A 27,021-nucleotide genomic window follows, 5' to 3' on the forward strand; every position below is an offset into this window, starting at 1 on the left:
ATCACGTTATCTTGCTCTCTAAATAAGGGTGTGAAAGTGAAGACAGTGAGGTATGCCTTAAATCTGCAATATGTAACTTTTGGGGTGAACCAACCAAATTCACATAGAAATGTGAGTTATAGATCTGTCATTCTCATTGAAAGCAAGTTTAAGAAGCAGTAGATCTGTTTTATATGTGCTTTTGTTATGCTTCCCGTTCTTAAGTTTAGTTTTTGCGTCTTTTACTTTCAGTTTTGTACACCAACTTCAAACAGCTGAAAATACTATATTTTTTGTTATGGAAAATATATTTCACAGCGGTTTAGATTGTACAATAATTCTCTAAATAATTAATGCTTGTTTTTTCTTTTTCCTGGTCTTGATCTGACTACAGCTGCAGTCTGTCAACACTGAGTAACTTTATTACTTTCTCTCTAATGGGCTCTAATTAGCATCTATCAACATGTCTATGGACTGTGGCTAGCGGGGTGGTAGCAGTGTTTGAGAGAAGACTGACTGGGCTCTGCAGTGACAGAATGAGGAACTGATGTCGTGTTCTCTGATAAACTGCACTGGTCATTTAGAACAGATTTTCTGGGTTTTTACTCTTCACCTTAATGCTGTGTTATGCATTAAGCCAAAACCATTCTAGGTTATGTCCCTCAGACTGTATGAATTCACATAACGAAACGAGCTTGAAGAGACGGTACTTACGTAATGTGTGAGTTTATGGCAAAAGAGGCCCCTCAGTTGTAAATCCCAAATTGTGATATTTCAAAATGTTGCTTTGACACTACGGTATTCTGAAATACTGCTGTCTTGACAGCTCATCACACACCCATGTACTCAGTGAACACTGACATTACATATGGACAGCCTCTATTGCTTTTCATGGATATGGGTGGCAAGTTTGAATAGTCTTCTCTTTCAGGCAGGGGGCTGAGTTTTTCTCTGTCAGCATTGTTAAATAAATACAGTCCAAATTGTTCATTTTGACCATTAAGCTGGCACTCTATACTGGCCATCTTTCTCTCCATAATATGATAATCGGCAGGTAGCCTAATGGTTAGAGAGTTGGGCCAGTAACCAAAAGATTGTGAAATCGAATCCCCGAGTTGACCAGGTAAAAATCTGTCATTCTGCCCCTGAACAAGGCAGTTAACCCACTGTTCCTAGGCTGTCATTGTAAATAATAATTTGTTCTTAACTGACTTGCCTAGTTAAATAAAATAAAAAAATAAAAATCCTCATAAAAGCTGCATCATGACTCTTTTCCATACCATCTGAGCAAAAGGTAATGTCTTGACTGTGAGGCCTGGTTATTTACATGAAGAGCTCCTTGTTACAGTGTAGAAATATGTATGATTTTTTTTTCTGGTCTGTGAGTCGGTGGGTGACTTGTGACAGGCTTTTTGGGTTTGGGGATTGTGAGATGTCTCTTGTCTGTCATAGTCTCAGTAGTCTGTTGGTAGATACATGTACATATACAACAGCCTACAGTGTATAACTGCCGCTAGAGACAGTTGATGCATATGGGTTGCAAGCAGTGGTGGAAAAGTACCCAATTGTCATACTTGAGTAAAAGTAAAGATACCTTAATAGAAAATTACTCAAGTAAAAGTGAAAGTCACCCAGTAAAATACTACTTGAGTAAAAGTCTAAAAGTATTTTGTTTTAAATGTACGTAAGTATCAAAAGAACATGTAATTGCTAAAATATACTTAGGTATCAAAAGCTTTGCGTTCTTAGGAAACTATGCAGTATTTAGTTTTTTTATGTATTGTTTCCTACACTGTTACCCCAGGAAATCTTAAGTGTTATTACATACAGCCGGGAAGAACTATTGGATATAAGAGCAACGTCAACTTACCAACATTACGACGAGTAATACGACTTTCCCAAAGCGGATCCTCTGTTTGGAGCACCACCCAGGACAATGGATCGGATCCCAGTAGGCGACCAAAAACAACGGCGCTGCAGAAGGGGCAGACAGAGCGGTCTTCTGGTCAGGCTCCGTAGACGGGCAGATCGCTCACCGCTCCCGAGTATACTACTCGCCAATGTCCAGTCTCTTGACAACAAGGTAGATGAAATTCAAGCAAGGGTTGCCTTCCAGAGAGACATCAGAGATTGTAACATTCTCTGTTTCACGGAAACATGGCTCTATCGGGATACGTTATCAGAGTCAGTACAGCCACCCGGTTTCTTCACGCATCGCGCCGACAGAAACAAGCATCTCTCTGGTAAGAAGAAGGGCGGGGGTGTATGCCTAATGATTAACGAGTCGTGGTGTGATCATAACAACATACAGGAACTCAAGTCCTTTTGTTCACCTGACCTACAATTCCTTACAATCAAATGCCGAACGCATTATCTACCAAGAGAATTTTCTTCGATTATAATCACAGCCGTGTATATCCCCCCCAAGCAGACACCTCGACGGCCCTGAAAGAACTTAATTGGACTCTATGTAAACTGGAAACCACATATTCTGAGGCTGCATTTGTTGTAGCAGGGGATTTTAACAAGGCTAATCTGAAAACAAGGCTCCCTAAATTTTATCAGCATATCGAATGCACGACCCGGGCGGTCAAAATTCTGGATCATTGCTACTCTAACGTCCGCTACGCAAACAATGCCCTCCCTCGCCCTCCTTTTCGGCAAATCTGACCACGACTCAATTTTGTTGCTCCCAGAATATAGACAGAAACTAAAACAGGAAACATCCGTGCTCAGGTTTGTTCAATGCTGGTCCGACCAATCTGATTCCACGCTTCAAGATTGCTTCAATCACGTGTACTGGGATATGTTCCAGATAGCTTCAGACAACAACATTGATGTATACGCTGATTCGGTGAGCGAGTTTATTAGCAAGTGCATCGGTGATGTTGTACCCACGGTGACTATTGAAACCTTCCCAAACCAGAAACCGTGGATTGATGGCAGCATTTGCGCAAAACTGAAAGCGCAAACCACTGCTTTTAATCATGGCAAGGCAACCAGAAACATGACCGAATACAAACAGTGTAGCTATTCCCTCCCCAAGGCAATCAAACAAGCTATGCGTCTGTCACGCCCTGGCCTTAGTTATCTTTGTTTTCTTTATTATTTTCGTTAGGTCAGGGTGTGACAGACGCATAGCGTGTATGGTGTATGTATGTCTATGGTTGCCTAGATTGGTTCTCAATTAGAGACAGCTGTCTATCGTTGTCTCTGATTGGGAACCATATTTAGGCAGCCATATTCATTAGGTAGTTCGTGGGTGATTGTCTATGTGTAGTGTTTAATGTCAGCACTATTTGTTCTATAGCTTCACATTCGTCGTTTTATTGTTTTGTATAGTTTGTATAGTGTTCTTTGTTTCGTTTTCGTCTTCAATAAAAGAAGATGTATTGTTATCACGCTGCGCCTTGGTCCTCCTCTCTTCCACAATACGACGATCGTGACAGCGTCAGTATAGAGACAAAGTAGAGGCGCAATTCAACGGCTCAGACACGAGACGTATATGGCAGGGTCTACAGTCAAACACGGATTACAAAAAGAAAACCAGCCCTGTCGCAGACACCGACGTCTTGCTCCCAGACAAACTAAACAACTTCTTTGCTCGTTTTGAGGACAATACAGTGCCGCTGACACGGCCCGTTACCAAAACCTGTGGGCTCTTCTTTACCACAGCCAACATGAGTAAAACGTTTAAACGTGTTAACCCTTGCAAGGGTGCCGGCCCAGACGGCATCCCTAGCCACGTCCTCAGAGTATGCGCAGACCAGCTTGCTGGTGTGTTTACTGACATATTCAATCAATCCCTATTCCAGTCTGCTGTTCCCACATGCTTCAAGAGGGCCACCATTGTTCCTGTTCCCAAGAAAGCTAAGGTAACTGAGCTAAATGACTATCGCACCGTAGCACTCACTTCCGTCATCATGAAGTGCTTTGATGGACTAGGCAAGGATCATATCACCTCCACCCTACCTGACACCCTAGACCCACTCCAATTTGCTTACCGCCCCAATAGGTCCACAGACAATGCATTCGCAATCACACTGCACACGACCCTAACCCATCTGGACAAGAGGAATACCAATGTAAAAATGCTGTTCATCGATTAGAGCTCAGCATTTAACACCATAGTACCCTCCAAACTCGTCATTAAGCTCGAGACCCTAGGAAACAACATCTCCACCCCACTGATCCTCAACACTGGGGCCCCACAAGGGTGCGTTCTCAGCCCTCTCCTGTACTCCCTGTTCACCCATGACTGCGTGGCCATGCACGCCTCCAACTTGATCATCAAGTGTGCAGATGACACTACAGTGGTAGGCTTGATTACCAACAACAACGAGACGGCCTACAGGGAGGAGGTGAGGGCCCTCGGAGTGTGGTGTCAGGTAAACAACCTAACACTCAACGTCAACAAAACAAAGGAGATGATCGTGGACTTCAGGAAACAGCAGAGGGAGCACCCCCCTATCCACTTCAACGGGACAGTAGTGGAGAAGGTGGAAAGTTTTAAATTCCTTGGCGAACACATCACGGACAAACTGAAATGGTCCACCCACACAGACAGCGTGGCGAAAAGGCGCAACCTCAGGAGGCTGAATAAATTTGGCTTGTCACCAAAAACACTCACAAACGTTTACAGATGCACAATCGAGAGCATCCTGTCGGGCTGTATCACCACCTGGTACGGCAACTGCTCCGCCCACAATTGTAAGGCTTTCCAGAGGGTAGTGAGGTCTGCACAACGCATCACCTGGAGGGAAACTACCTGCCCTCCAGGACACCTACACCGCCCGATGTCACAGGAAGGCCAAAAAGATCATCAAAGACAACAACCACCCGAGCCACTGCCTGTTGACTCAGCGAGGTCAGTACAGGTGCATCAAAGCAGGGACCAAGAGACTGAAAAACAGCTTCTATCTCAAGGCCATCAGACTGTTAAACAGCCATCACTAACATTGAGTGGCTGCTACCAACATACGGACTCAAATCTCTAGCCACTTTAATAATTAAAAATTGGATGTAATAAATGTATCACTAGTCACTTTAAACAATGCCACTTTATATAATGTTTACAAACCCTACATTACTCAGCTCATATGTATATACTGTACTCTATACCATCTACTGCATCTTGCCTATGCCGTTCGGCCATCGCTCATCCATATATTTATATTTATATTTATATGTACATATTCTTATTCATCCCTTTACACTTGTGTGTATAAGGTAGTTGTTGTGAAATTGTTAGATTACTTGTTTGATATTACTGCATGGTCAGAACTAGAAGCACAAGCACTTCGCTATGCTCGCATTAACATCTGCTAACCATGTGTATGTGACCATTAAAATTTGATTTGCTTTGATTTTAAAAGTATAAATCATTTAAAATTCCTTAAATTAAGCAAACCAGACAGCATAATTTCCTTGTTTTTTTTATTTCCGTATAGCCAGGGGCATGCGCCAACACAGACATCATTCACAAACAAAGCATGTGTTTAGTGAGTCTGCCAGATCAGCGGCAGTAGGGAAGACTGCCGCTTTTCTTGATAATTGTGTGAATTAGGCTTTTTTTCTGTCCTGCTAAGCATTCAAAATGTAATGAGTACTTTTGGGTGTAAGGGGAAATGTGTGGAGTAAAAAGTACATAATTCTCTTTAGGAATATAGTGAAGTAAAAGTTGTCTTAAATAGTAAAGTAAAGTACAGATACCCCTAAAAACTACTTAAGTAGTACTTTCAATTATTGTTGCTTAAGTAAATTACACCACTGACTGCAGGTAGCCTAGTGGTTAGAGCATTGGGCCAGTAACTAAAAGGTCACTGGTTCAAATACCTGAGCTGATAAGGTGAAAATCTGTTGATGTGTCCTTGAGTAAAGCACTTAACCCTAATTTGCTCCAGGGGTGTCGTACTACTATGGCTGATCCAGAAAACAACACATTTCACTGCACCTATCTAGTTTACATGACTATAAAAACATCACATGGATGGAGTACTGGCTCCTGTTAAGTGTCTCTTAATGCACCCTCATCCCTGTGGGAGTTCAAACAAAGTGCATCTGACAATATTCAATTACAATTTATACTGTATTCCATGTGGCCTGCGTTATCTCCATATTGACTCCATTAATAATACTTTTCATATTCATCTGTTTCATGCAACTCTCATTGCATTAGCCTGTCTGCTGTTTCAATGTTTGCTTCCTTACAAAAACATTTGATCAAATAATGTTTCTATTATTACCTTTTTGACAAATACATTTGTCACTGAGTGGTGAATAAGAACCCTGACCTAAACCCCCTAAAAGGGGAATGCAAAAACAAAAAAATAGCTTGAAGAAACCTTCTGAGTCATTTTACAACACAGAAGTCCAGTGACACAGTCTTATAGCCATTCCCTTCATCCCTGCTGAAGAGGTGTGACTCCTAGCAGCAGAGCTGTCAGAGTAAAACAATGGAGTAAACTTTCCCCACTGAGCACAGCTCTTCAAACCCAATGCAGAACAAACCCCCTGCCAAGCCTACTGAACATACGCCCAAGAGGCCTTTGGGATACATACAGGAAGACCAACGCTGCTGTGCTGTTGCCATTACATTTACATCAGGAGAACAGAAGCGCTTCCACCTGGAATAGACCATCAAGTTATCTAGAGTGCATTCGGAAAATAATTCAGACCCCTTGACTTTTTTCACATTTTGTTACAGAAAAAAACTGAAATATACCATTTACATAAGTATTCAGACCCTTTACTTTGTTGAATAAGCTTTGACAGCGATTACAGCCTCGAGTCTTCTTGGGTATGACACTACAAGCGTGGCACACCTGTATTTGGGGAGTTTTTCCCATTCTTCTCTGCAGGTCCTCTCAAGCTCTGTTAGGTTGGATGGGGAGCATCCTTGCACAGCTATTTTCAGGTCTCTCTAGAGATGTCCGATTGGGTTCAAGTGCGGGCTCTGGCTGGGCCACTGAAGGACATTGAGAAACTTGTCCCGAAGCCACTCCTGCGTTGTCTTTGCTTTGTGCACAGGGTCGTTGTCCTGCTGGAAGGTGAAACTTTGCCCCAATCTGAGGTCCTGAGCACTCTGGAGCAGGTTTTCATGAAGGATCTCTCTGTAGTTTGTTCCGTTCATCTTTCCCTCGATCCTGACTAGCCTCCCATTCCCTGCCGCTGAAAAACATCCCCACAGCACGATGCCGCCACCACCATGCTTCACCGTAGGGATGGTGCCAGGTTTCCTCCAGACGTGACGCTTGGCATTCAGACCAAAGTGTTCAATCTTGGTTTCTTCAGACCAGAGGATCTTGTTTCTCATGGTCTGTGTCCATTAGTTGCCTTTTGGCAAACTCAAAGCAGTCTGTTATGTGACCTTTGCTGAAGAGTGGCTTCCATCTGGATACTCTACCATAAAGGCCTGATTGGTGGAGTGCTGCAGAGATGGTTGTCCTTCTGGAAGATTCTCCCATCTCAACAGTGGAACTCTGGAGCTCTGTAAGAGTGACCTTCAGGTTTTTGGTCACCTCCCTGACAAAGGCCCTTCTACCCAGATTGCTCAGTTTGGCCAGGGGGCCAGCTCTAGGAAGAGTCTTTGTGGTTCCAAACTTCTTTCATTTAAGAATGATGGAGGCCACTGTGTTCTTGTGGACCTTCAATGCTGCATAAATGTTTTGGTACCCTTCCCTAGACACTTCCCTTCCCCAATTCCTTCGACCTCATGGCTTGGTTTTTCCTCAGACATGCACTCTCAACTGTGGGACCTTATATGGACAGCTCTGTGCCTTTCCAAATCATGTGCAATCAATTTAATTTACCACAGGTGGACTCCAATCAAGTTGCGGAAACATTTCAAGGATGATCAATGAAAACAAGATACACCTGACCTAAATTTCGAGTCTCATAGCAAAGGGTCTGAATACTTATGTAAATACGGTATTAAAAAATATATTTTTCAAAAATGTCTAAAAACCTGTTTTCACTTTGTCATTATGGGGTATTGTGTGTCTATTAATGAGGAAAACATGTAGCTTAATACATTTTAGAATAAGGCTGTAACATAACAAAATGTGGAAAAATTCAAGGGGTCTGAATACTTTCCGAATGTCCCACATAGCTGAGGGAGTACTTCTCTTTGCATATTTTCCCTTGCTGCTCTCCGAGTGAAAAGCTGAGAGCTGTAATTCAAGAAAATCCTTAAAGGAATAACGTCCCTGTAAATATTCTCAAGTATTCAGGTACCTAACCATCACCCTGTCGCTGTTATTGAAAATACTCACCTTATTTGTTTTTGAATAGGATAACTTTTTTACCGCTAAACTTTTAGAGGTGTTTTGGAGTCCCTGCCGTGCCACAAAGTGCTTTGAAACACATTTAGTTGAGGCCATCGATCTACTAGCAGCACCGCAACGTAAAGGTTATTCAATAGCATAGGGTGGGACTACAGTAGCTCAGAGCCTAAATTAACTCTGTGGCATAGGTGAGACCTTGTGGGACATGGCGGCCATGGCGGCCCATATAGATCTGTAGCTTCAGAGATTATGTCCATTGATTTGGCATCACAGTGTGGTATTGAGCGACGGGCCGACGGCTGGCAGAGAGGGAAGGTCTCCTGGCTAATGTTGTAGTTCTGTGATTACAGGTGCCGAGGGAGCCGTATTCACCAACTCTGTGGAGACGCCACACGTCAGGGCCGAGCCCTTCAAAGAGCTACGGTAAGATAAGTTTCTCTTTGAATCCACCCTGATGCACACACATAAGTATACATGCACACAAACACACACACAGCTATAACAGTATCTATTAACTTTCCCCTTTTCTATGCATTCATAATTAAAGAAAATTAAAGAAAAAATTAAAGAAAAAATATTGCTGTAGCATGTCTCTGGGTTGCTATTATAAAAGGAAGGAAAAATCACACGCGCGCAGAGGATTTACTGTTTAGTTTAGTTTGGGCTGATGCATTTGGGTTGATTGAAGATTACATGGCATTTCCCTTATTCAAGTATTGCAACCACCACACTGCTCACACTCGCCAACGAGCGTCTGCGTTGCTAAGTTCTAAAATAGAAGTCAGTTCTATGTGTGATGCTGAACACGGTGAAAGTCCTGCCTCTCTCATCTCCTCATTGGTTTATAGAAGCAGATACCTACGTGCCATCTCCTCATTGGTTATACCCACGTGGGTGACTGAAAGATGAACTGAGTTCGGTCGGTCGTCGTGGTAACTATGAAAGTTAGATGCCAATTGCCATATAAAGTCCAAAGAAGAAAAAGCATGGAAGGAGGAGAGATGACTAGAAACGATTCGGTTGACCGTTTTATGTGTGGATTAATTGTCGGAGTAGAGGACCTTGTGCATTTCAGGTAAAATAACAACTCAACGTTTATATCCCAGGACAAATTAGCTAGCAACAGCAAGCTAGCTAAATAGGACAAATTAGTTAGCAACTGCAAGCTAGCTAGCTACATTGCCATAAATGTTTAATGCTTTTCAACAGGTCCACAAGTTAATATAAATGGTTCGGAGTTTGTTTTGATATTTCAACCTGCGTGTCGTGATCGCGTTTGGTGTGGGGGGACAAAATCAATTTGCGCACGATGGCTTACGCGCGCGTCCGGTTTGGGTAAGGTGTAAGCCTTGGTGTGTGGCTGAGTGATGAGGGAGGGTGTGATTGGATTATTTCCTTTTAAATTATTCACTAACCCTATGCATACTGCCACTGACAACCATTACTATATATTCCAGCCAGATAAGTGGTGTTTTAAAGATTTCTGTAGATGTTCTGCTGACAGGGCCTATACTGCAGGTGTGTGTTCTGTCATCAGACTAAGGTTATTAGCTTGTGCTAAGCCACAGCATCAAAATCTTCCTTTTTATTGGAGTAGAGAATGATATGTGAGTCCCCACCTATATGCTAGCATACAGTATAAACATACATTTTTTGTAGTCAACTAAAATCACAGAATCGTTTTTAATAGTTTAGAAACAGCAGATAGGCTCCACTCACATGTAGATAGATACATTTTACCCTTGTAGCAAATAATACAGTGTAACATTACTTTGGGGGACTCCCGAGTTGTGCATCGGTCTAAGGCACTGCATCTCAGTGCTAGAGGCATCACTACAGACCCTTGTTCGATTCCAGGCTGTATCACAACCGGCCGTGTTTGGGATTCCCATAGGGCGGCGCACAATTGACCCAGCTTCGTCCGGGTTAGGCTTTGGCCGGGGTAGGCCGTCATTGTAAATAAGAATTTGTTCTTAACTGACTTGCCTAGTTAAATAAAGGATAATTAAATACAAAAATGAGCTTTGGAACAGGCCTACATGATTGGACTTCCAATGCCTTGTAGCTTGGAAAGACTCGACTCTGTGAAGCAATTTACACTCCTCGAGCAATTAGCGCTCTATCCCGTCCAGTTGAGTGTTGATGAAAAACCATTTGGTTGCGTTGTTGTGTGGTCTCCGACATGTACAGATCAATGGCTGTATCTTTGGCAGAGGATGAGCCCCCTCTCCACCCAGATCAATGCCCGAATGCTCATCAAAATGTAATTAAAGGAGCTTCTCATTAACTAAAACAAACATATGAAGTACAATGGCAATATCAGAGGCGAGCGACGTAGAGAAGGGAGAGAGGGAGAGGGGAATAGATAAGTAGAGTGTGGCTGATGGCTGACAAGTGGTGGATTAGACATGGCAGGGAAGACAGATTTGTAGGGAGAGAGATAATGAGCAGTTAGTGCCACTTGGAGCGTTAGCCTCCACCGACACACTACCTCCTGGTGACTATACTACCACACCGCCACCCAAAACATATATGGACAGACACACACAAACACACTCTTCACCTTCCACCTTACCATCTACAACATGGGTGTCAAACATATAGCCCAATGTTTGGGGGTCCAATCCGGCCCGTGGGCGTTTTGAGATTATAATTTGGGTGGGGGCGAAACAAATTAAATATACTTTAAAATGACTAAACCCAAATTTAAACTGTGTAGAAATGATAATGGACCTACATTTATACAGTTTTGTTGACTGTCCAGCTCACTTACAATCACAGAAATGAAAACTAGACATTCAGGGAGTATCAAAAATTCCCAAAACAATAGATAGAGGACTCGTTGCAGACCGAATGGGGCCCCCGGGGCAAAATGGATTTGACACCCCTGCCCTAAAATGATGTTTGTGAAGCCACAGACACAGCACCTCTCTCCCTCCCCCTGGCCCTAACAGAGTGAGAAGAGAGAAGGGTACAGTGGGCCCACTCTCGTTGACAGTTGACACTGGTTATCATCCCTGCCTCCACATACACCAAACATCCTGACATCCATCAATCAATATGAACACTCTGTATGAACACGCATTTCGTAGCATCACCATGCTACTGTAGCAGCCCATGCATCATCCTTTACTTTCAGAACAGAGGAGGCCCATTCAGTGGAACTTAGATAGAACTGTACAGCTTCTTCATGTAAATGAACCGTGACTCATCAATCATTTACGGAGCTTTAGACATGATCATTTAACCTTTTACTGCAATAGGCTAAATCAGGGTCAGACAGTGACTCTTGGTAGTCTTAAAAGAATCTACTTTGAAACAAACATATACAACTCACAAACATGGTTATAGGCTTACAAAAGTTTGCATCGAAATATTACACTTTATATACATCACAGAAGACTGAAATATAACAAAATTGTTTGACATAGAAACACCGAATTTTTGGCAGGATTTTTAGGAAAAGGACAGATCACTTTGAGTGATGCTCCGGAGCTCAGCATACCATTCCCAGTGTAATTGTTGGTTGGAAGCTAAGGCTTTTCCACTATTTATGTGCTCTTTTGTAACAAGTGGCCAATTGAAAATGAAATATGGCCCAAATTATCCAATTACATTGGAAAGAGGGGTGAGCACAGTGGAGCATGAGTAAAATCGAATATTTCCATAATGTGTTGGAAACCTTGGCAGGCATCAATTCAGGATCCCATCATGTTCTATTTTGAGAGTCATATTCTCCTATTTAAAACAATAGCCGGCATCATATCTCTTCGGTTGATGATCATGTGTCATCCACATTGCATGTCTTTCTATTGAATACATTTCTCACTTGTGGCAGCAGAAAGGAGGACAGGAATATTTGACAGATGTCCTGACCCGTTCTCTACACAGATAAAGACGAAACAATATGATGCCTAGCTTGAGAGCAAAAAACAACACAATAACTCCTTGAACATGGAATGTGTTCTCAAGAACGAATGTGACATAATCCCATAAAAGTCTTCCTTTGAAAATGGAGCCACTATTTTATCTGGCTTTATTATTTGACCGTGTCATGACATGACTTTAACATTAACATTGACTGTTATTTATCGAATTAACTAAATATGTCTAATTGTTACCTGATTAAATTAATCAGGTAACAATTAACTCATTAGGATCTGGGGCACCACGAGAGCAGTTCTTTAAAGAGTTACCATCTCCCGAATCAAACACTAAAAGATCTTTACCTATCACACCTATAAACAGTCAACTTATTAATCAAAACCTCGTATCATATCACCATTCTGAACAGTCGTAACCTCCTTGAATCTAACCAGAGCCTTACTTATGATTCAGTACCACACAAATTGGTTTAATTATTTATTTACTAGCTAATTAAATGGGAACACAGGATAAACATACACACTCTGCACCGGTTATTGACTAGAGACGTAATATGCTGAAAACAGGTCCCTAGCGGAATGACAACAACATGGATGCTTGTTAAAGAAGAGAAGGAGAGGCAGAGAGAGGGACAGAGACATTTGACATTGCCACATTCAGAAACTTCTCTCACCTACAATAACCATATACTTTGCACACGAACCGCAGCCCTCTTTGAGCAAGAAATCATGAATGTATTTACTTGAAATGCCTGGGTTCGCCAGAGATCTCTCGGTGAACGGGGCAGCCTTGGAAAGGGTGTTGGGCCATTTCGCGGCACGCTTGTAAGGCTCTGATTGTCTGAAATAGTTCCAACAACTCTTCTACTGTTGTCCTTCTTTGTAGTTGTCCGGTATCCGACGACTTGTCGTGTAGTCCTGAACAGAACTACAGAGTTGATTTTCATTCCATTCGCTCTTGAAGATGCTTGAAGATGCTAGGCTTGCCGGCCTTTTCGATGATTCCCCAGTGGGGTGATGAGAGTAGAGTAATACGATGGTTTGAGGAGAGTAACAGGATGGTCCTACTTAAATTTGCTTTTGATGATACTTTACTTAGGACAGCTAATCAGCCGTACCAGTGATTGTCCGGGAGGTGATCTTATCATCTCCACCTCATGTTGAGATTAAAAGTTCAAACCATTTTAAACGTGTAGCAGCCGCTTCATACATTTTCTGGTTCCTTCTGTTTTTTTCTTAACCCATTATTTATACATTTTGCTCGAAAGGGGCGGTTCCGGCAGGCTGGCACACTCCCTGACCTCACTCCGGGGCAGTGACTACTCACTGTGCCAAGTTATGGAAAACAATTATCTCTTATAACTTCTCAAATCACATCCTTCTCTTAACAAAAACACTTTCATCATGTTCCATATTACATGCACAACCCTTAGTATGGAAACTTCATCTGTGTAGTGGGTATACTTTCCAAGTTACAGTATTTCCTTTATATCATTTTTATTGACATCACAAAATAACAAACATAATGACATTAGTGTTCTATAGATCGCCTCTGACCATTCCCCACTTTCTACGTTAGAAATATTGTTCCAGTGTTCCCTTTTGAGCGTGTTAGAGTTTCAGCGGGAAAAGTCTGTTGCGACAAAGCACATTCCTTTGGTGAATTTTGAGAGCACAGGCCTGGATCTTCTCTGTTCATTTACAACAGGACGTGAGTTGTTAATCCCCACTAGTTCTTTCTCCCCCGCTATGGGTGAGAGGGGGACTGATTGAAGTTATTCATTGCAAACCTGATCTGACCTATTTGGATTCTCATGGACAGTCATGACAACCATCATAACTGTTTTACCTTTGAGCAGAGTTTTGGAGGTGATTTGTAATCATTAAAACAAATTCTGTGTCTGTAGTTCGGCTGAGGAAGTAGGCCCTGGTGGAAACGCAATAGGTTTAGCGCTCCCATCCACACTGCACTAAGACCCAGACATGTCAAACAGACCCCCATTTCAAAGAGTAATTTGGCGAACATAGTGTGCCGTCGCCGATGTTCAGGTCACAAAATTATTTCAGAAAGCCACAATCACACTAATCACTGGAGATAATAAACTCTACTGTTATCCAACCAATTAACTCTATGATCACTTGTCCGGTTAAAGTAGGATCCATTTAATTTCATTTCTCACAGTTGACCACTGTATACAGATAATACTGTATGTATCAGATCATAATTAGCCATGATTAGGAGACATTGTGAAGGACACAAAAGGGAAAACACACCGCAAAAATATGGCGTACATTTACATTGTAATCCCATGCAATTTCTTTCAAGTGGGAAACCATATAATTTACACAATGGCATATTTGAACTCTGGTGGTATGAACGAGGACGCATGAAAAGTCAACCTTTGATCTCAGCTGGAGATGTTGATGGTGGTGCATGCCACCAGAGGAAGGGAGGGAACAGAGAGAGAGAAAGGGAAGGGAGGGGGGGAGGCACTCTCTCTTTTGTTTTAAAGCATCCATCCCCCTGGTGGCATCTCATATTCTCGATGGATGCAAATGACCCCTTATCTTCCTGTTTTACGGGTGATGCTCAGCGGGGGGAGGGGGACTCTGTGATCCTGAGTCGACGCCAAGGATGCTGTTGCTGTAACGTTATGTCTTATAATCGGTTTATTTTCCTTCCAGCAGCATCTGAGACACGCAGCACAGCCCAACCCTGAATACAGATAGCCGGGCTGAGGCTCACAATCACACGCTTTTCAAAGAGAAAGAGCACTTTGGGCTAAAATTAATGGGAATGATTGTTTGGATTTTCAAACCAATAAATACTTTTAAAATTCCTTTATTGTGATTCTAATCAATGATTGAATAGTTGTTGTTTGACTCTTTTCTGATCCAAACATGACAACAACACATGTCATGATGACAATGTTTTGTCCTTCATCTTTACAGTAGAGATAGTAAGCTGTTTCTCATCCTCCTACACTGATGTCGAACTCTAAATAAAGTTTTGTCCTGTTGTGTTGATCACCTCTGAGAGGACATGGTGTACCATCACAGCGTTATTCTGCTCATTTATGTTTTAGCAGACACACTTAGCGCTATGTTTACTCTCTAAGAGTGGACATTATGTCCAAAGCATTATGTCCACATGTACGCTCCCTGGTTGGTCAATATTTCCAATTACATACAGAGATAGTGACCATCTCTTTGATTTTAAACATAATACAATAAGTATACATGCTGTAGAGTCCTATACCCCACTCTGGATATGTAGCCTATTTTGAATTTCTGCCTAGATTCAGACTGCTTGAATATTATAAGCATTTGATGATTTCCCAGTGTGGACAACATTGCACACTCGTCAAATCAAATCAAATCAAATTTTATTGGTCACATACACATGGTTAGCAGATGTTAATATGAGTGTAGCGAAATGCTTGTGCTTCTAGGTTCAACAGTGCAGTAATATATAACAAGTAATCTAACAATTTCACAACAACTACCTTATACACACAAGTGTAAAGGGATGAATAAGAGTATGTACATATAAATATATGGATGAGCGATGGCCGTGCGGCATAGGCAAGATGCAGTAGATGGTATAGAGTACAGTATATACATATGAGCTGAGTAATGTAGTGTATGTAAACATTATATAAAGGGGCATTGTTTAAAGTGACTAGTGATACATTTATTACATACTATTTTTTATTATTAAAGTGGCTAGAGATTTGACTCTGTAGCCACTCAATGTTAGTGATGGCTGTTTAACAGTCTGATGGCCTTGAGATAGAAGCTGTTTTTCAGTCTCTCGGTCCCAGCGTTGATGCACCTGTGCTGACCTCGCCTTCCAGATGGTAACGGGGTGAACAGGCAGTGGCTCGGGTGGTTGTTGTCCTTGATGATCTTATTGGCCTTCCTGTGACATCGGGTGCTGTAGGTGTCCTGGGGGGCAGGTAGTTTGCCCCCAGTGATGCATTGTGCAGACCTCACTACCCTCTGGAGAGCCTTACAATTGTGGGCGGAGCAGTTGCCATACCAGGCTGTGATACAGCCCGACAGGATGCTCTCGATTGTGCATCTGTAAAAGTTTGTGAGTGTTTTCGGTGAGCCAAATTTCTTCAGCCTCCTGAGGTTGAAGAGGTGCTGTTGCTCCTTCTTCGCCACGCTGTCTGAGTGGGTGGACCATTTCAGTTTGTCCGTGATGTGTACGTCGAGGAACTAGAAACTTTCCACCTTCTCCACTGCGGTCCCGTCGATGTAGATAGGGGGGTGCACCCTCTGCTGTTAACTGAAGTCCACGATTATCTCCTTTGTTTTGTTGACGTTGAGTGTGAGGTTATTTTCCTGACACCACACTCCAAGGGCCCTCACCTCCCTGTAGGCCGTCTCGTTGTTGTTGGTAATCAAGCCAACCACTGTAGTGTCGTCTGCAGACTTGATGATTGAGTTGGAAGCGTGCATGGCCACGCAGTCATGGGTGAACAGGGAGTACAGGAGAGGGCTGAGAACGCACCCATGTGGGGTCCCAGTGTTGAGGATCAGCGGGGTGGAGATGTTGTTTCCGTCGGTGGCCATTATGTGATTATAGTTATAACCCAGGCCCCTTTGTTGCCATTTCATGTCCTCATTTTCCAAACATGAACAAATGAAATGGCAGTAATATACTAGAATATAATAATATGATATATAATATCATAATACAATTCTAAAATACAGTCAAGTAATATCACAGCAATACGTAATGGAAATCTGATATGATTCAAGATCTTTCATCTAGAATTCATCCTTCACTTCAACACTTGAATGTCTATGTAAAGGCAAAGCAAACCCATTTGATATTAATAAAGATGACAGCTAGTTATTTGAATATAAATTCTGCTTGTTGTTTGTTGGTCATGTGATCGATACTTAATTTCCTTTGTTGGGCGGCGGCTGAGGCTGGCAGGAGCCAGAGAAGACAGAGAGAGGGAAATGAACTGGAAGCTCTGCTACTGCAGTCACAGCCACAACCTCTTATCCCAGATCATTGTCTAGTGTCTCCCTGTCTCCGTTCCACACTCTGGTTCATATCTCCTATCACTGACAGAGTTATAACAACACTCCCCCAACAGATAGACATGGATAGCATATTCTTACACAATGGAGGCCCTATGTATGAACCACTGATACATATGGCAGCAAGCAGAAATCATTTTGGGAAATCTCAATTTACTGAATTTACCTTTTACTTTTAGTGTGTTTTAGTCACTTGATGTGTGTTGTAGTCACTTGCTGCAGCAATGAACAGGATAACAGAAAGGACACACGATCAGTTGGATAATGAAGCAAGCCCTCTATCATGTAGGAACTATCTTCCTTTATGTGTAATCAGTGAATGCATTACCATGTTGATTTAAATCTCTGTTGTTACACTCCTCATTAGCATTCCAGAAAAATTCAATACACTCTCACAGCTGTAATATACTGACTGCGCAAGCGACAGGACTTCCGGTTTCTCATTTTACTGAATAAAATATCCACTTTTCAGTATGTTCAGACTAGAGGTCGACGGTTGTTATGAAAACTTGAAATTAAGTTAATCAAGTTTTCATAACAATCGGAAATTGGTATTTTTGGGCGCCGATTTGACGATTTTTATATATATTTAAATTTTTAGTTTTTTACACCTTTATTTAATCTTTATTTAACTAGGCAAGTCAGTTAAGAACACATTCTTATTTTCAATGACAGCCTAACGAGGCAGAACGACAGATTTTTAACCTTGTCAGCTCGGGGGATCCAATCTTGCAAGCCTCGACGCCTTACAGTTAACTAGTCCAATGCTCTTACACCTGATTACATTGCACTCCACAAAGAGCCTGCCTGTTAGCGAATGCAGTAAGCTAAGGTAAGTTGCTAGCTAGCATTAAATTTATCTTATAAAAAACAATCAATCAATGACTGTCATTGCTCCAATGTGTACTTAACCATAAACATCAATGCCTTTCTTAAAATCAATACACAAGTATATATTTTTAAACCTGCATATTTAGCTAAAAGAAATCCAGGTTAGCAGGCAATATTAAGCAGGTGAAATTGTGTCATTTCTCTTGCGTTCATTGCACGCAGAGTCAGGGTATATGCAACAGTTTGGGCCGCCTGGCTCTTTGCGAACTAATTTGCCAGAATTTTACGTAATTATGACAACATTGAAGGTTGTGCAATGTAACAGGAATATTTAGACTCATGGATGCCACCCGTTAGATAAAATACGGAACGGAATAAACGTTTTGTTTTCGAGGTGATAGTTTCCGGATTAGTCAAAGGTATATGGTTTAGAGAGAAATAGTCGAAAAGTTATAATTCCTGTAATAACTTGCGGCTGAAATTGAAAGGGGTTCCTTCGTTATTTTACCGTTCATGTCTTCCATAGAGAATGTCTTGATCTACTTCAAATAAGGTCTGGGTTTCGTGCAGGCTTAAACCGCCTCGACGTAAATCTCACTAGGATAAGGTAACGTTTGTCAACATATTTTCATATACCACTCTACAAAAAAAAATTATTCGCTTATATTTAGCCAATATTGATCAGAGTTACCTTGTCCTATGGATATCTACACAGTTATAAAATTGGCACGGTGGTGTAAGCCTACACGAAACACAGACCTTATTTTAAGTGAATCTAAAAATATCCTATGGAATAAATGAAGGAACCGCTTTTCAGATTTTGCTAAAAGGTGTCATGGGAATTATGACTCGCACTTTGGTTGTCAATTCTTACCATGCCCATTATTAAAATAGGATTTCCTGCATATAGAAATTAAAGTTTTTGTTTTCAACATTCATCACTGGTAACTTAAACTCTATTTTTATTCAAACAGTTGAGAGTATTTGTCTCCGAAGCAGACTCTTCAGTATCATTGTCACTTCAGAGCTGTGTGGTGTGTGTGTGTATTTATGTATTATATTAAGTTAAAATAAAAGTGTTCATTGTTCATTCAGTATTGTTGCAATTGTCATTATTACACAAATGTGTGCGTGTGTATGATATATATATATATATATATATACTGTATATGTATATATATATATATATATATAAAAACAAAATTCTAATAAATCGGCCGATTAATCGGTATCGGCTTTTTTTGTTCTCCAATAATCAGTATCGGCGTTGAAAAATCATAATCGGTCGACCTCTAGTTCAGACCACATAATAGGGCAACAATATGTGAATATACGGATGTACTAATCACAATATTTCACATTGTTTGTCTGCATGATTTAAATCTAATATTAATTTGCATGAGGACAATTCCACTTGACCAATAGTTATTGCTTTAGTATCCTCTAGTGCCGCTGGTGCCAATAACATCTATAGTGCCACCAACTGGTCTGGTGCAGCCATCTAAGGTTGCAGTGACTTTATATTCACACAGCTTCTAAGAATATATACACTGAGTGTAAAAAATATTAGGAACGCCTTTCTAATATTGAGTTGCACCCCCTTTTGCCCTCAGAACAGCCTCAATTCGTCAGGGCATGGACTCTACAAGATGTCAAAAGCGTTCCACCGGGATGCTGGCCCATGTTGACTCCAATGCTTCCCATTGATACACACAGGAAACTGTTGAGAACCCAGCAGCGTTGCAGTTCTTGATACACTCAAACCAGTGCGCCTGGCACTTATTACCATACCCCGTTCAAAGGCACTTAAATCTTTTGTCTTGCCCATTCACACCAAATGGCGTACATACTTAGGCTTAGGTTTAGGCTTAGGCTTAGGCTTATAAGTATTTCTTTAACCTGTCTCCTCCCCTTCATCTACACTGATTTCAGTGGATTTAACAGGTGACATATATAAGGGATCATAGTTTTCACCTGGTCAGTCTATGTCATGGAAAGAGCAGGTGTTCCTAATGTTTTGTACACTCTGTGAATTAGCATTTCCCTAGCTAGCTGAGCTGTTTTACAAGAAAACACCTGAGATGACTCAAATACTGTTGCTAGCAAGCCCTCCTTGGCGACAATGTTATTGGGGCGTGGGTATTATCAGATCCGAGGCGAGATAAACTATCCATCATGTTTTGTGTTTTGGTAAGAGCTCGGAGTGACGTCATGCACCCAAAAAGCCTCACCCAATCAACCAACGGATATTAACCTATTTAATCCCATCGGTCACAATAGTGACCGTAAAAAACGTTTTCAGTTATAAGGCTCTAAAAATGTTACTGAATGATCTATCAATGTATTTCCAGCAAATATTGAAATAATAAAGGGTCTCAATGAAAGATGTGCAGTGTCACATGTTTAGTGTGAATTGTCACATGACCAGAGCTGTTTACTTCCTGGTTGCACCATGAGAAGAGGATGACTGCATCAAAGCTCCCAAACAAAAGGTTAGTAAAGTATGTTAACATAAAGTTAGGACAAAGATTTTTGGTACACATCATCTTTAAGGTGTCTAGTATTGATACATTCATTTGCAATTACTCAACTTTGTTCAGTGTGGTCATATAATGTGTAAACATGTTGACGGCAACAATAGTGACCGGCGGGATAACACAGTGCGTCTAGGTATACACATAGTTATACACATACATAGTTCTTGTTTTACCTAACTTTCTACTCTGTTCTTTCTTTTAGTTTCACTTTGAGTCAAGTTCTGGATATGTTGATCTAGGTGACTGCCCAGACAAGGCATGCAACATTGCAGTTATCCCTCAAAATGAGAAAGATGCTGTCCTGAGTGATTGTGATAGCGATGGGTCAGATATGGACTATGGAAAGGCCATTTGCTAGCCAGGCTGTTGAATGCATATGCTGAACATATGCAAACAGATCATGACAGGAACAACGTTATCAGTGATGATGACCTACCCCTCATCCCCCCCCATCCACAACCTCCCCCACCCCCCTCCATTGTTGATAATGAAGAGCCAAGGGCCTCTACCCGCCAGAGGGTCCAGTCAGAAGAGCCAAGGGCCTCTACAAGCCATAGGGGTCAGCCAGAAGAGCCAAGGGAAAAGCTGCAGGTGGTCAAAAATAAAGATTGAGTGTTCAAACGATCGAAGAGGCCTGCCACTGATGTGATTCCAAAACACATAGTATACAGCCCAAATATGCAAAAGTTTGGCACGAAACCACTGAGCCACGGAAGGAGATCTTTACTGATTGCTACTGTTGAAGATCAGGCAAGATATGACAAAACGTCTCACTGGCCAATCAAGACGATGCACCGGTTCCAGAGAAGTCGTCATTGTGACAAACGTACTACCTATGCATGTGAGAAATGCAAAGCGCCACTTCACATTGAGTGCTTCAAGATATACCATGGACAGTAGAAAAGGAGATAAGATCGAATGAAAAAGGGCTGAAAAAGACAATAAAATAAAAATAGAAAAGTTGACAAAGGGTGAGGAGAAGCAGTACAACGGACTCTAGGTAGAAAAGACAAGTCAATAAAGGGTGAGGAGAAGCAGTACAACGGACTCTAGGAAGAAAAGAAAAGTCGACGAAAAAGACTATCAAAATGACTGAAATGTTTTTGGAAAAGAAGGTCAATTGATTCAAGACATACTGTATGACAGTAGGACTGACTGATCACAGTTCAAAATAGTGATGCACAAACTAATTTTGCTCTTGGTTCTGAAGCCTAACTCTATGATATATTGTATATATATATAAGCACTCATTGTGCAGTGGTGCTTTTTAAATATATATATATATATATATATATAATAATTGTATTTTGTTCAGTGTAGGCCTCTACTTGAATGCATATTCTACAGGCTACCTCTATCCTAAATGTTACCTTTATGTTCAGTGGGAATGAAATACACGACTGCTATACAGTTGTTAGTGAATGTTGCACTAAAATGTCACAATGACAATGTTACAATGAATATTGCACTAAAGTACAAGTTCAAATGTTACAATAAAGTTACAATATTAATGTTTCAATACATGTTGGACTAAAGTAACACTGTTGCACTAAAGTAACAATGTTGAAATACATTGATGGTTGTTTTTTTGTCTTTGCTCTCAGTATTCATATCGATGTAGTGTAATGGTTTTTGATGTGTAAAATAGTCACACTAGAATGTGACGGGGCATTCTAGTGGCAAGGCTGGGGACAGCCAGTGACAGAGTTTTAAATGTGTTAATAACTGGGTTGGGATATATAAGAACTTTGATAACTGCATAGGAGAAATATGTTAATTCAGTATACGTAACATTATCCCACCGGTCACAATTGTGACCGACCATAAAACACACTTTTTCACCTACTTTTCCATTAAAATTTCAAAAAATAATGATTGATTATTTCAAAGGGTTACTAATGGCACTTGATTTGGATATTTTCATGTCTGGGAAAAATTCGGGATTAAATGGGTTAATGGCCATGTTCGAGAGGCTCAAAACCATAATGTATCGTGGGTAAATTGTTACTGACTGATCTACAAATAATAATGAGTAGTTATTTATGATGCAAGGTTCTTTGTAGATCAGTCAGTTGGCATTCACCTGCACTGTCGGCTGCAGTGTCAGCTGCAATGTCGAACAAGCCCTTCGGGTATCCTACGAAAGGACATTTTCGCGACCGGATATGTGATAACCCAGCATCTCCCAAAAACAGATGTCCTGATACTGTATGCCAATGACAAACTTAACATGGTTCATCATGGTAATGTCTTTGATGAACCTAAAACGTAAAAATGTGATAGGCCATTGTGAAGTGGATTTACAAAGTATTTAAATGGACACGTAAAATCTGATTTTCTGATTGATCAATAACTCAGCCATCTCTTAACAAATCCGCTTTTCTCAAACTAAGTTAAGAGATCTACCATGGGCCTACATACATATGGGCATACATTTGGTATTATTTGGAGGCGGAAATGAGGGTTTAAGTGAGACTGCTTATAACTGAGGCACCTATAGGCCAATCAGTACCATTCTTTCTGACCAAGTCAATCATGGCCTGTAGTTTCTGTGTGCCAAATTGGAAAAACTCTTACCAATCTACGCTTGACTTATTTGTCAAGAAAACAATTATTAAAGAATAACAATAGCTTTGCTGTGAACCCCTAATAAATCATCTCTACCCAATGGCTATGGTTCTTCTGATTTCTCCTGGGTATTCAGTCATTCATTGATGGAATTGTCTCTTCTCTCTCTTCCAGCCTGGAGTCTCCCACGCGGTCTCTGTACATGGAGGCCCCTAAAGGAATCCAGATCCTAGCAGAGGCAGGGGACATCCAGGCCACATGTAGAAGTGACCTACGCCTAGAGTCCAAAGACGGAGAGGTAGGGGGCCCATTCTCTCAACTTTTATCTTTGCATATTTTCTTACTCCTCCGTTAAAGTAGTCATTGATCTAAAGGATTTCACTCCATAGCTTTTATTTTCAAGTTATGTCAGATTAGTTAATCACTGATCTCATGAAAGAAGGAAGTCAGGAAGGAAGGAAGGAAGGAAGGCTGCATTAAGAGTTCTTAAACTGTGTATACTCTACATCTGTATATCTGTCTGTCGATGTTATGATCTGAAGTGAATGTTGATGAGGGTAAAACTTCACTTGTTCTATTGTTGCCCTTGGGTTATTCTTCCAAAGTTTTATCAGACAATTTAACAGAGTCATGGGACTATTTGATTTAACACATGAACAGAGGCCCCTCTCAATTTTATGGACTTGATGTGGCTTATATCAAACATTTAGTGCTTTGCCATCTTCCTCATGTAACTGCACCTCTGCTCTCACACTCCATTTGAGTTGCCTTCCAACTGTCCATTTGTCACCTGCCTGACTCGTGGACAGACACTTCACAAGACACCTCTCGCTCTCTAGGAGCCCCTTGGCACTTCCAACCGCAATTAGTGGTGAGGTTTACCTATTAGAGACCTGCTGATACCCAGCCCCCGGCCTCTCTCTCACTGCAGAGATTATCTCAATAGCAGATGTGTGGAGAAGTCAGCTGAGACTCCCTACTTAAAAGTGTTACAGGTCATTTGATAGGAATGCTTCCCTGAGGCGCCTGGAAATGACTCCTTTTACCTTTTATATTAAGAGCAGATCCTCTCCCGGCTAGGGAAATACAACCCCTTAAAAGTCCTGGGAGGGCGAGGGGGAGAGGAGGTTAGAGAGATGGGATTTAGACTGACTGTCTGGTTTGGTGGAATGGTAAAGTTGGGCGAGAGAGAAGTACTGTACCAATTCAAATGATAATACCGGAGTAAAGTGAGAAGTTATTGCTGGAATTGATTGGTAGCTTAAACGCTGGGTATGGATTTGTCAATCTTACATCATAAAGGAGTAAATAATTCAGCGTACAGAGATGAGTTGGGTGTGTGGCCGTTAAGAGGTTAAGTTCAATGTGGATATATTTGGCTGTTTTTGCTGCGTAATATGTAATAATATAATCAAGTTTAGAAAGGGTGGGGCGGGGGACACAGCTATATCGGTCGCTAATACAGGACTAGTAAAGGCACAGTGCACTCTTTTTTTCAATTATTCAATTATTTTTATTAAGATGTTTTTTTAATTCAGATTTTTCAGGGGTGCTGCAGCACCCTCAGCACCCCTACTTCCCGTGGCTATGCTAACTCCTGTTCGTATAAGATGGTTAGCATAGCTCACATACAGAAATCTGTGGTTGTAGTCAAAGTAGTTATGAACTGTAATGCAGTTGATTGGTAACAATGACATGAACATGTGTTGGGGTTGACATCCATATAAACATTATACTCTGGTTTTTACCTCAACATAGTGTGAAATACACATATAAATAATAGCCTAAACGTAGGGTAATTTTGTTTGGGGGCAATGAGGAGACTCAGGATCTTTCCCCCACAGCCCTTTCCCCCACGTGTTTCCATGGCAATTCCAGTGTTTTGGTCTAGTTCGATTGACCTCTTTACCACATCTATATACATAAATAAATAACATGACTCTGTCCTCATTTAACCCGTTGTCTCCCTTTGGTCAGATCACTCTGGACGCGCGGAGGATCAGGCTGCTGCGTCTGCCTGAGGGCAAGGCCTCTCCCTCGGGGACCACTACCAGACAGACTGTCTATGAGGTGTGTGTCTGTCCCAACGGGAAACTCTTCCTATCACAGGCCGGGACAGGCTCCACCTGCCAGATCAGCAACAATGTCTGCCTCTAGAACACACACATGCACACACTAACACTGAAACACACACATACATACATACATACATACATACATACATACATACATACATACATACATACATACATACATACATACATACATACATACATACATACATACATACATACATACATACATATCGAAACACACACACTAACACTGAAACACACACACTAACACTGAAACACACACATATATACATATATACATACATACATACATACATACATACATATCGAAACACACACACACACACACACACACACATACATACATATAGTACATATCGAAACACACACACACTGAAACACACACACATACAGACATACATATCAAAACACACACACACACTGAAACACACACACACATACATACATATAGTACATATCGAAACACACACACACACTGAAACATACACACACACATACATACATGCAGAACATATCAAAACACGCACACACTGAAACACATACATACATACATACATACATACATACATACATACATACATACAGTGGGGAGAACAAGTATTTGATACACTGCCGATTTTGCAGGTTTTCCAACTTACAAAGCATGTAGAGGTCTGTAATTTTTATCATAGGTACACTTCAACTGTGAGAGACGGAATCTAAAACAAAAATCCAGAAAATCACATTGTATGATTTTTAAGTAATTAATTTGCATTTTATTGCATGACATAAGTATTTGATACATCAGAAAAGCAGAACTTAATATTTGGTACAGAAACCTTTGTTTGCAATTACAAAGATCATACGTTTCCTGTAGTTATTGACCAGGTTTGCACACACTGCAGCAGGGATTTTGGCCCACTCCTCCATACAGACCTTCTCCAGATCCTTCAGGTTTCGGGGCTGTCGCTGGGCAATACGGACTTTCAGCTCCCTCCAAAGATTTTCTATTGGGTTCAGGTCTGGAGACTGGCTAGGCCACTCCAGGACCTTGAGATGCTTCTTACGGAGCCACTCCTTAGTTGCCCTGGCTGTGTGTTTCGGGTCGTTGTCATGCTGGAAGATCCAGCCACGACCCATCTTCAATGCTCTTACTGAGGGAAGGAGGTTTTTGGCCAAGATCTCGCGATACATGGCCCCATCCATCCTCCCCTCAATATGGTGCAGTCGTCCTGTCCCCTTTGCAGAAAAGCATCCCCAAAGAATGATGTTTCCACCTCCATGCTTCACGGTTGGGAGGGTGTTCTTGGGGTTGTACTCAACCTTCTTCTTCCTCCAAACACGGCGAGTGGAGTTTAGACCAAAAAGCTCTATTTTTGTCTCATCAGACCACATGACCTTCTCCCATTCCTCCTCTGGATCATCCAGATGGTCATTGGCAAACTTCAGACGGGCCTGGAAATGCGCTGGCTTGAGCAGGGGGACCTTGCATGCGCTGCAGGATTTCAATCCATGACGGTGTAGTGTGTTACTAATGGTTTTCTTTGAGACTGTGGTCCCAGCTCTCTTCAGGTCATTGACCAGGTCCTGCCGTGTAGTTCTGGGCTGATCCCTCACCTTCCTCATGATCATTGATGCCCCACGAGGTGAAATCTTGCATGGAGCCCCAGACCGAGGGTGGTTGACCGTCATCTTCAACTTCTTCCATTTTCTAATAATTGCGCCAACAGTTGTTGCCTTCTCACCAAGCTGCTTGCCTATTGTCCTGTAGCCCATCCCAGCCTTGTGCAGGTCTACAATT

General features: G+C 41.5%; 1 protein-coding gene and 1 long non-coding RNA gene across 4 annotated transcripts in view; both read left to right on the forward strand.

The window, feature by feature from the left end:
• Window positions 1–25,761, forward strand: part of LOC139537488 (delta-sarcoglycan-like) — a 265,228-nt gene extending 239,467 nt beyond the window's left edge. For all 3 annotated transcript variants that reach the window (XM_071338855.1, XM_071338856.1, XM_071338854.1), the window contains exons 6-8: window positions 8,615–8,687; window positions 23,320–23,443; window positions 25,123–25,761. In XM_071338855.1, the coding sequence (XP_071194956.1) occupies window positions 8,615–8,687; window positions 23,320–23,443; window positions 25,123–25,302 (377 nt within the window). In that variant the 3' untranslated portion in view covers window positions 25,303–25,761. The remainder of the gene's footprint in view (window positions 1–8,614; window positions 8,688–23,319; window positions 23,444–25,122) is intronic.
• Window positions 20,263–21,646, forward strand: LOC139537489 (uncharacterized). Its single transcript, XR_011667551.1, has 2 exons — window positions 20,263–20,532; window positions 20,780–21,646. It is a non-coding gene; the product is annotated as an uncharacterized lncRNA (long non-coding RNA).
• Window positions 25,762–27,021: the final 1,260 nt, after the last annotated feature.

Source organism: Salvelinus alpinus, chromosome 13, assembly GCF_045679555.1.
Source record: "Salvelinus alpinus chromosome 13, SLU_Salpinus.1, whole genome shotgun sequence".
Classification (NCBI taxonomy): domain Eukaryota; kingdom Metazoa; phylum Chordata; class Actinopteri; order Salmoniformes; family Salmonidae; genus Salvelinus; species Salvelinus alpinus.